At 40.2% G+C, this 10,944-nt stretch overlaps 1 protein-coding gene across 1 annotated transcript; it reads right to left on the bottom strand.

The window, feature by feature from the left end:
* Positions 1-5,322: 5,322 nt before the first annotated feature.
* Positions 5,323-10,769, bottom strand: LOC135480215 (endonuclease G, mitochondrial-like). Its single transcript, XM_064759991.1, has 3 exons — positions 10,178-10,769; positions 8,248-8,360; positions 5,323-5,790 (listed from the first exon to the last, which is right to left on the bottom strand). The coding sequence occupies exons 1-3, from the start codon at positions 10,496-10,498 to the stop codon at positions 5,511-5,513; spliced, it is 714 nt and encodes a 237-aa protein (XP_064616061.1). The 5' UTR covers positions 10,499-10,769; the 3' UTR covers positions 5,323-5,510.
* Positions 10,770-10,944: the final 175 nt, after the last annotated feature.

Genomic DNA, 10,944 nt, shown 5'->3' with positions numbered 1-10,944 from the left:
CGCAGACCTTCCCACGTATTTCTGGAGAGAAAGCCAGAATGAACTGGACTTGAATTCACAGCGATCTCTCCAAGTTAGTATGTACTACATGTATTATGAGGCCTGCAGACAATGGTGACCTCTTCCAGCCATGTTCGGGTCACTGTATTTCCCTTGATTTTTCTCAAATCAGAGATATTGCATGGACCGTAGGCGTGGTTCAGTTTTTGAGGATTTTCAGGTTTCATGGACAAAACACTAGGCTGTGGTATTCTGAAGTATAAAGTGCTATATGGTATTCTTAATTTGATTAAATTGTATATCACACTTCTGTTGGCAGAATATGACAGCAACTCCATTGATTTTTTTATTTGATTGGTGTTTTACACCGTATTCAAGAGTATATCACTTATACGATGACGGCCAGTAGTGTGGTGGGGGGAAAACGGGCAGAGTCCAGGGGAAGCAACTTCATTGACAGAATATAACAGCAACTCTATTGACAGAATATGACAACTCCATTGACAGAATATGACAACAACTCCATTGACAGAATATGACAACTCCATTGACAGAATATGACAGCAACTCCATTGACAGAATATGACAGCTCCCTTGATAGAATATGACAGCAACTCCATTGACAGAATATAACAGCAACTCCACTGACAAAATATGACGAATCCATTGACAGAATATGACAACTTCATTGATAGAATATGACAGCAACTCCATTGACAGAATATGACAGCAACTTCATTGACAGAATATAACAGCAACTCCATTGACAGAATATGACAACAACGCCATTGACAAAATATGACAAATCCAATGACAGAATGTAACAGCAACTCCATTGACAGAATATGACAACTCCATTGACAGAATATGACAGCTCCATTGATAGAATATGACAGCAACTCCACTGACAGAATATGACAAGAACTCCATTGAGAGAAAATGACAAATCCATTGACAGAGTATGAAATCAACTTCATTGACAGAATATTACAGCAAGTACATTGACAAGCGGGAACTCTTGACTGTATGACTTACACCGTAGCAAAAAATTTGTTGTTTTCTTTGTTTGTTGTTTGTTAAAATTCAGTTTAGTTTCACTTCTTAGTCAGTTTGCCATCTCAGTTTGTGAACACCCGGTCATGGATAGCTATTTTTGAATTTACTGTATTTAGCCTAAATTTTAGAGACGAAGTTTTTTTGCACTGAATTAAATTTTTTCAGTTGCATATTGTCTTGTCAAATAACCCTCAACACACTTTTGTAAGATCAATACAGCTCTCAGAATCAGTGAAAATGAACGGCTTGTCACAGACAAAATTTTAGGTCAAAGGCAGTATTTACAATAGAGCTTTGGTTGTTTTCAAGAACACCATTATCAGACGAGGGACAATGTGTGTGTGAAAAACAACGGTAGGGTGACAGGTGTTTCATTCAAAGCAGATGGCCAGGTAGTCACTACCAACATGTACTTTTTTGTATATCATGAATTTCTTAGTGGTTAATGTGAGTGGTTAAATAGAGCTTATTTGAGAAGTTAATCAAATATTTGTTAACATTTTCTGAGAGGATTTTATATTGTTATGTGTTTAATATTGATATGGTTTTCTGCAGTTATTTACATCAAATATGTCACCTTTTCTCCAGTCTAACAAGCTTTTTCCATGTTTGCAGAATGTATGATAATGTGGAAACGTAAATGTTGTAAATCTAGTTTGGTTGCTTACATGTACATGGCATGGTTGATTTCTATTCCTTGTTTTGATTGGTTGGCCACAATTGGACAACACCAGTTTTTCCAGATACATATAATTGTCAATGCCAGTTGTGTGTGTGAAAAGGTAATTTATCTGACAGTTTAATCCAGACAGTTGAAATCTAGCTGCTCCATTTACTAATACTGGATATTTTTCCTAATGGTTTGACTTGTGGTTTTGCCTGCTGAAGTGGACTGTGGATCACCGCAGTCTGTGCCCTCTGAAGGAAGTCACTGATGAATGATACCCTGTATCTTTCTCTACCAAACATTAGTATTAACTGAATTCTGTTTGCAGTGGGTTGTGATAGATACTTGCATGTATTAAAGTTATTTTATCAGTTTTATTACTAATCAATTAATAAACACAGTAACATATTCACAACAAATATGTGAACATGAAATTTGAAATCAATTCTGATTCAGCTTTTGAGCTTTTCTAATCAGAGTGCCATATGAAACTAAATACTACATGTACATTCTTATTAAATTGTCTTGTAAATTCATTTATAAGGAAACTGATTACTAATTTTTTAACATTAGTATTTGAACAATTTTTCAAACACATAAAAGACATGCTGTTTCTGCTCGAGTAAAATGATCTGAAAGAGTACATGAAACCTTTTAGGTTTTATTTCTTAATATGCAGTTTAGGATGTGTCTTAACAGATAGAGCTACAAAAGATATTCTCTGCTTTCTTCTTCGGGGGTAAAAATGGCTTTAAGCTGCAGTGTTCTTAAGGCTCCAGTGGTCAATCCAGAAATTAAGTAGCCCACTAACTTCATACTTGATGTCATTTTCAAAAAATCTGCAACAAAAATGGAGGGAAAAGTCAGAGATATAAAATTGTTTTAAACTTACCTTTTATCAATGTTGTCTCATCTATATTTCTTCTTGAAGTTAAAGGCCCATTTAGCATTCTATATCTTTGTGCATATTGTACGCAGAAATCCAGCTTTAAATTCAATGGTAAAAACCTGATGTCACCACTGTAGACTCCAATGGTTAAAATAGGGCTGCACCGTATTACCTCCCTTGAGGTCACTCTCCTGTTTAAAAGGCGCATTTTTTGGAATAGCTAGCTGAAGACCTAGCTTTAAGACAGGTTTTAAAATTTGTAAACTTAGTTGGAAAGCCTAGGAAAAACGTAATGTACTTTCTTAATAACTCAGAGGCAATTTCAAAAATCCTGACACTACTTAGATACTCTTTCAAGCTGAAAAACATGGACTTCATTCAAGATATCTCGATATCTGAGACTCTCAAAGGTTGATATCATGTTTTTTTTATCACGCTTTCTTGCCTAGAAAATATTTGTCTCTGTTGTGACATTACCTACACCCTGCATGCTTACTAGGCATGGTCCCACTCCTCGTAGGTTCACTCGTCCAAAACTAGACTCGCGTTACGTCATGGTCGATGTCGGGCAATAAGGGAGATAATTCAGAGCAGGCCTATTCGATTTACTGGGCTGAAATTTTTTTTTCCAAAAAATTAACCCAAGCGTTTTCCCGGACTATAATAAATGGTTACATGTACACTTCATGTTAATGAAGGTATCAGTACATGTAATGTGCTATTGAGTTTTAAATCAGAGGAAAGTGTATAGTTCATTACCATCTGATGACCATGCATTTCCACCTATGGGCAAGTGTAAACTGGGTGGTCTGTATAAATGTAGCAAGTGTAAATTGGCTGGGCTGTATAAATGTAGCAAGTGTAAATTGGCTGGGCTGTATAAATGTAGCAAGTGTAAATTGGCTGGGCTGTATAAATGTAGCAAGTGTAAATTGGCTGGGCTGTATAAATGTAGCAAGTGTAAACTGGCTGGGCTGTATAAATGTAGCAAGTGAAAAGTAACTATAGCTGCCTCATATATCAGAAATAAAAGATTTTGTTTTGTCTTCCTCTCAGGTCCATGTTTGGTAAATAGCCTTTATTAAGACATACGAAGTATGGCACATGTAAAGAGATACATGGAAGATATCAAAAATATTTGACCTACTTACTAGTATGTAAAGATGAGGCCTTCGTGAGCCAGTTCCACATTTAACCAGTGTGTAGATTAGCGCTACTTTACTCTGTACCTTTGCTAATCCTACGGTAGGGTTAGCAAAGTATAGAGACATATAGATCTATGTAAAGCTATACTCTTCAGTGGGAAGTATTAACCCATTTTAAACTTAAGCTGGTAAAGGCCTTTTTTCTTGTGAAGAGGGTTTAGAAAATTAACAGAACTTCTATCCTTTGTTTTAGGTGGTTGTTTTTACTGAATAAAAAAAAAATGAAAACTAAACATAATGGTTTTCTGTATAATTTTATTCTCCCTCAATAGTGTTCTTGACTCACACCTGAATGGGGTCGCTGTAAGTTCAAGTCCAGCTCATGCTGGCTTCCACTCTGGCTGTACGTGGGTAGAGCTGCCTGCGAATGGTTGTGGGTTTCCCTTGGGCTCTGCTCGTTTTTCTCCTGCCTTAATGCTAGCAGCTGTCATATAAGTGAAATATTCTTGAGTACATCATAAAACACCAATCAAATAAACAAATAGTATTCTTGTTATTTCTTTTGATGGGTTAAAGAGATGATGAAAATGCATGGGGGAATAAAGACAAGCCAGGGTAATACATGTACATGTGCATTTACATGCATTTTGGGGGTGAAAAACATGTAGCTGGAGTGGACACATAGGTTCGCAGTTTTCTTGTGTCATCATACATATCCCATTTTGTCAGTGTCTTAAAACTGACTTTCAGTGCAGAAAGGTTTGTTTGACAGCAAAGTGTACATATAGCACTAATTTCCCTTTGATGTTCGAGATTTTCCCTGGGATTTGTGTGATTTCCTCCAATTCGTGTCCGCAGTTGGGATTTGTGTAAATCCCCCCATTTGTGTCCTCAGATGGGACTTGTGTGATTTCCACCATTCCGTTCAGATATGTATTCACTGTCCAAATGAAGCAATGTTTACAAAAAAAAACAATAAAATGAATAAACATTTTTTTGTAATGTGTCTCGGCCTGTGACCAATCAGTTGACAGCAGTCTGTTCTATGCTTGTGTGGTGAGTAAACCTAACAGGAGGTTAAACACCGTGCCAGGTACCCAAAAAACCTGACAGGAGGTTAAACAGTGTGCCAGGTACCAAAAAAACCTGACAGGAGGTTAAACATCATGCCAGGTACCAAAAAAACCTGACTGGAGTTTAAACACCGTGCAAGGTACCAAACAAACCTGACAGGAGGTTAAACACTCTACCAGGTACCGAAAAAACCTGACAGGAGGTTAAACATCGTGCCAGGTACCAAACAAACCTGACAGGAGGCTAAACATCGTGCCAGGTACCAAACAAACCTGACAGGAGGCTAGAAACTGTGCCAGGTACCAAACAAACCTGAAAGGAGGTTAAACACTGTGCCAGGTACCAAACAAACCTGACAGGAGGTTAAACACTGTGCCAGGTATCAAACAAACCTGACAGGCGGTTAAACACTGTGCCAGGTACCTAACAAACTTGACAATAAATATCTGAGACACACAAGAACATGGATATGTTGAATTTCCACACTGTACTTAAACAACTTTTAATACTGGCACAAAAATACAGTTAAATAAATACTTCTGTCTGTTGCAAGTCAAATTAAAAACATGCATTATGTATCTTGGATATAATCAAATAAATTTACTAGCGCTCTTTGTTTTATACTCTATTCTTTCTTGCACACCACACATCAAATCTCATATATACACATGCAAGTATGCTATCTTTTACTGTGATTTACCTTTATTAACTTATTTTTTGGTAACTTTTCGAAAAACAATAGGCCTGCGGCTCTTTCTACGCTTTCAACCGGAACAAGATAATTTTTCAGAGGCACATCTGGTGGCAATGCCTTATTTGGCATAACAAACGACAACTGTTCATAATCTCCAGTGTTTGTCTCTATGATAACAATCTTGAAGAAATGCGTTGGTACGGCCACATGGTTTTTGCCAATCACTTCGTATTTAACATACAGTTTTCCATCATTATCATCATGTCTGCAACAGAGAAAATACATGATTCATTGAGTAGAAAAAATACAGCACACTCTGCTCATGGCTATAATTTATTATTTTATAATGTTCCACAATACTAAGTGGAATATACATAGGGGGTAGGTTCACGTGAGTTGGGAGGTAAGAGCCACAGTTGACACCAGTGTTTTGCAGTGCTGACATCGTTTTGATTTATTTATTTATTTATTTGATTGGTGTTTTACGCCGTACTCAAGAATATTTCACTTATACGACGCGGGCAAGGGCATTAAGGGGGGGGGAGGAAACTGGCAAAGGCCGGGAAACCCCGACCATACGCAGGTGGGTGGCAGACTTTCCCACATACGGAGGCCGGAGAGGAAGCCAGCATGAGCTGGGACTTGAACTGACAGCGACCGCTTTGGTGAGAGGACTCTTGGGTCATTACGCTGCGCTAGCGCGCTAACCAACTGAGCCACGGTGGCCCTGACATCATTTTGAAGGGATTATCGGAACTAGGCATGGACGTTTAGGATGTACAGGTAAATGGTTTAACACACATGTAGGTTGCCACTGTTGGCATTGATATTCCTGCCAGCCAATATAAAGACAGGAGGTGAAATAGCCATCTGAAGCCACAAGAGCTCTACCTAATGGGTTCTTTCAGGATGTGATAGCCAAGACCAGCAAGGGCTGTGGTTGAATACAGCTACATGCATTGCTTTTAACACTGAATCATCAATACATGGGCTGGTTTGGTCAAGTAACTGCAGAGGTGTGATGGTTACAGCTTTGGGAATCATGAGGTTTGTAGGTACTGGAGGGATGTGATGGTTACAGCTTTGAATCAGGAGAAAAGTAAGGTCCGGGGGGGATGTGATGGTTACAACTTTGAATCAGGAGAAAAGTAAGGTACCTGGAGGGATGTGATGGTTACAGCTTTGAATCAGGAATTATGTAAGGTAACCTGGAGAGATGTTATGGTTACAGCTTTGAATCATGAGGTTTGTCAGGTATGTGGATGCGTATGATGGTTACAGCTTTTGAATGAAGAGGTATGTCAGACACTGGAGAGGTGTGATGGTTACAGCTTTGAATCAGGAGATATGTAAGGTATCTGGAGAGATGTGGATGGTTACAGCTTTGAATCATTAGGTATGTCAGACAGCTGGAGAGGTGTGATGGTTACAGCTTTGAATCAGGAGATATGTAAGGTACCTGGAGAGATGTGATGGTTATAGCTTTGAATCATGAGGTTTGTCAGGTATGTGGATACGTGTGATGGTTACAACTTTGAATGAAGAGGTATGTCAGACACCTGGAGAGGTGTGATGGTTACAGCTTTGATTCATGAGGTTTGTCAGATATTAGGAGAGGTGTGTTGGTCACAGTTTTGAATGAGGTGGTATGTCAGACACCTGGAGAGGTGTGATGGTTACAGCTTTGAATCATGAGATTTGTCAGATATGTCGATACGTGTGATGGTTACAGCTTTGAATGGAGGTGGTATGTCATACACCTGGAGAGGTGTGATGGTTACAGCTTTGAATCATGAGGTTTGTCAGATATTAGGAGAGGTGTGTTGGTCACAGTTTTGAATGAGGAAGTATGTCAGACACCTGGAGAGGTGTGATGGTTACAGCTTTGAATCATGAGGTTTGTCAGATATTAGGAGAGGTGTGTTGGTCACAGTTTTGAATGAGGAGGTATGTCAGACACCTGGAGAGGTGTGATGGTTACAGCTTTGAATCATGAGGTTTGTCAGATATTAGGAGAGGTGTGTTGGTCACAGCTTTGAATGAGGTGGTATGTCAGACACCTGGAGAGGTGTGTTGGTCACAGCTTTGAATGAGGCGGTACGTCAGACACCTGGAGGGGTGAGATCGTTAAAGCTCTGAATCATGAAGTTTGTCAGGCACCTACAGGGGGAGAGGTAATGCTTTCCTGTGTACTGTCAATTCTGCCTTCACTCATGTATTATAATTGCACTGTTTTCATTTTTTTAGACACCTTTTTTCCAATTCCAATTGATAATTACATTATATTGCACACAGAAGGAAGTTGTTTACACTGACTTTAGTTATAATTGCCTGTGTTTAAAATGTATAATCCATTTTCTATATTTATTTGAGGGTGCTAAACACCATCCTCTGACAAACATGTTTCACCTACATTATTGCAGCCAGTGTGATGGGCTGAGAAAACCAGACTGCTTGGAGCAAAGCAAGGTACGGACAAACTTTTCCACATTTGTCACAAAGATTTTCACCTGCAGAGCAAGCTAAAAGTCTACACCATACTGGTGGATAGCCTGTGATCTCCAAAAAACTTCAAGTTCATATTCAACCAATCAAATGGCCTCAAAAATGCTGTTAATTGCTTACTACAAACGAGGTCCCGACAACTTCATGGAAACTCATGATTCAGTATGCTTCAACACCAAAATATTTGAGCCATCATAAACACTCTACATGCACTTACTGGGGGAGATATAAGGGGCCAGTACATAAGTACACAGACTTATTTTTCCTTGCGATAGCTCGGACCAGTTTTTCCAGGCTGTTCCAGGCATCTCTATTGAATCCTTTGCCAACCTACAAATAACAACATTTTGACCTTGTTTTATTTGTATGGAATACAATCTTCTACAATTTTATTGGAGAGTTGAGATTTATGTAATCCTCAGCTACTTTAAACCCTGAACTTATTAATCTACCATATATGTTCAATAACTGTTTTACCAGGGAATATTTCACTTCTATGACAAAGGTGGTTGAAGAAACGTAAACAAAGCAAGCAGTCCAAGCTATGAACTCTCTTGTTCTTTCCTTCATTACATCCCAATTATCTGTGCGTGTACATGTGCTCATAAAACAGAAGTATGTAGAAGTACACGAGCACTGTAGCACCACAAAAGAAAACGATGTGTTCCACAGCGATTTGAACCCTTTTGTGCAGCCCGTCCACAAGACTTCCACTGTGATTTGGCTTCTTTTGTGAAGCCCGTCCACAAGACTTCCACTGCGATTTGGCTTCTTTTGTGAAGCCCGTCCACAAGTCTTCCACTGTGATTTGGCTTCTTTTGTGAAGCCCGTCCACAAGTCATCCACTGTGATTTGGACCCTTCTGTGCAGCCCGTCCATAAATCTTCCACTGTGATTTGGACCCTTTTGTGCAGCCCGTCCATAAATCTTCCACTGTGATTTGGACCCTTTTGTGCAGCCCGTCCACAAGTCTTCCACTGCGATTTGAACCCTTCTGTGCAGCCCGTCCACAAGTCTTACACTGCGATTTGACCCCTTCTGTGCAGCCCGTCCACAAGTCTTCCAATGTGATTTGGTTTCTTTTGTGCAGTCCGTCCATGACTTCCACTATGATTTGGCTTCTTTTGTGAAGCCCGTCCACAAGTCTTCCACTGTGATTTGGCTTCTTTTGTGAAGCCCGTCCACAAGTCATCCACTGTGATTTGGACCCTTTTGTGCAGCCCGTCCATAAATCTTCCACTGTGATTTGGACCCTTTTGTGCAGCCCGTCCACAAGTCTTCCACTGCGATTTGAACCCTTCTGTGCAGCCCGTCCACAAGTCTTACACTGCGATTTGACCCCTTCTGTGCAGCCCGTCCACAAGTCTTCCAATGTGATTTGGCTTCTTTTGTGCAGCCCGTCCACACTTCTTCCACTGCCATTTGGACCCTTTTGTGCAGCCCGTCCACAAGTCTTCCACTGCGATTTGAACCCTTCTGTGCAGCCCGTCCACACTTCTTCCACTGCAATTTGGACCCTTTTGTGCAGCCCTTCCACAAGTCTTCCACTGCAATTTGGCCCCTTCTATGCAGCCCGTCCACAAGTCTTCCACAGCGATTTGGCAACTTTTGTGCAGCCTGTCCACAAGTCTTCCACTGATGTTTGATCTGAGCACTGTGCAGGGATGGGGGGAGCTAGATGTATTTGACCTTCTCACTATTAAGGCAAAAGAACTTCTCTAACTGACAAAACCAGATTTAGAAAAAGAACTTGTAATCAACTGCTCCTAGCACACAAAACAGTGTTCTCAACTACAATGTCATTACGCACAGCATGAACTCTCAACAGTATATGTTAGTTAAGGAGTGGGATAACTCTTCTGGAGCGACACAGTTGGGAGAGTTATGGAGAGAAATTGCCCCTAATGTGCCATATTAATGTTCAGGAACATTTAATGCGCATATGAACAGCAGTAAATGTGATCCTTACAGGCAATCTCGCATTAGCGGCTGTTTCTCTCCATAACTCTAGCAATTGCATTGCTTAATATATAAGAGTTAGTACTCCATTCCGCAACAGAGTATATGCACACACACACCTACTGACTCCTGTATTTTTGATGATAGGCTACCAGGGTGAACAATTAATTATCTTAGCACGCACTGACCTGAGGGGAAATATTTGACAGTAAAAAGGTTTGGTCGGTTGATATCTGAGAATGTCTGTAATTGCCTGCTGCAGCCAAATGCCCACGATCATAGCCACTGCTCTTATAATCCTCATTGGTTGCGCGGAAATATGGGTGGATAGAACTGTCTTCTGTAAACTGACATTTTGTCCGATCCACAGCCTCCTGGTCTTTTCGCAATAACCTGTCTGAAGTTATGTGTTCAAATACCCAGTTGGCATTTCTTGTCCTTTTGTCAAACGAAACAACAAACTCGCCATAATTTCTAATATTTCCAAAGCTTGGGAAGCCAAATTTCATGACGTCTGCGACAGTCCCAGTGGCAGCCGAGGAGAGTGGCGATGGTTGGACAGCCGGGGTCAGTGCAGTGGATGCTGACACCGAAGGCACAACGTCGCTAATACGAATAGGCCTGGCCTTTCCTCTCAGTTCAGAATACAATTGCAAACCCTCATCAGACTGCGAGTTAAAATACCTCGCCCCCTATCCAGCCTCCAGCTACCAAACAAGTGGATGATGCTACCACAACAGTCCTTAAACGACACATTTTCACATTCCTTGCCCTTCCTCGTCCTTCTGCACACGTGGGGTTTCCCTCAGGATTTCCCTCCAAAGTAAGAGCAAGCTCATTTGTGCAAATGGGGAATAGATCATCCCAACTGTTTTATAAGAGAAGAGAATGGGAACACAAAAACATAAATAACATTATTGTTGCAAATTTAAAAACAAAAAAAATTTTTTATCTT

The sequence above is a fragment of the Liolophura sinensis genome, chromosome 13 (assembly GCF_032854445.1).
Source record: "Liolophura sinensis isolate JHLJ2023 chromosome 13, CUHK_Ljap_v2, whole genome shotgun sequence".
In the NCBI taxonomy this organism is placed as follows: domain Eukaryota; kingdom Metazoa; phylum Mollusca; class Polyplacophora; order Chitonida; family Chitonidae; genus Liolophura; species Liolophura sinensis.
The sequence above is the reverse complement of the archived record's forward strand: the minus strand, read 5'-3'. Positions and strand labels throughout refer to the sequence as shown.

Excerpts from the sequence above, each read along its gene's own strand:
- LOC135480215 (XM_064759991.1), bottom strand. The coding sequence starts at position 10,498 with ATGAAATTTGGCTTCCCAAGCTTTGGAAATATTAGAAATTATGGCGAG. Across the intron at positions 8,361-10,177 it reads TGTCAAATATTTCCCCTCAG|GTTGGCAAAGGATTCAATAG; the intron begins GTCAGTGCGTGC and ends TGTTATTTGTAG. Across the intron at positions 5,791-8,247 it reads GGCCCCTTATATCTCCCCCA|ACATGATGATAATGATGGAA; the intron begins GTAAGTGCATGT and ends TCTCTGTTGCAG.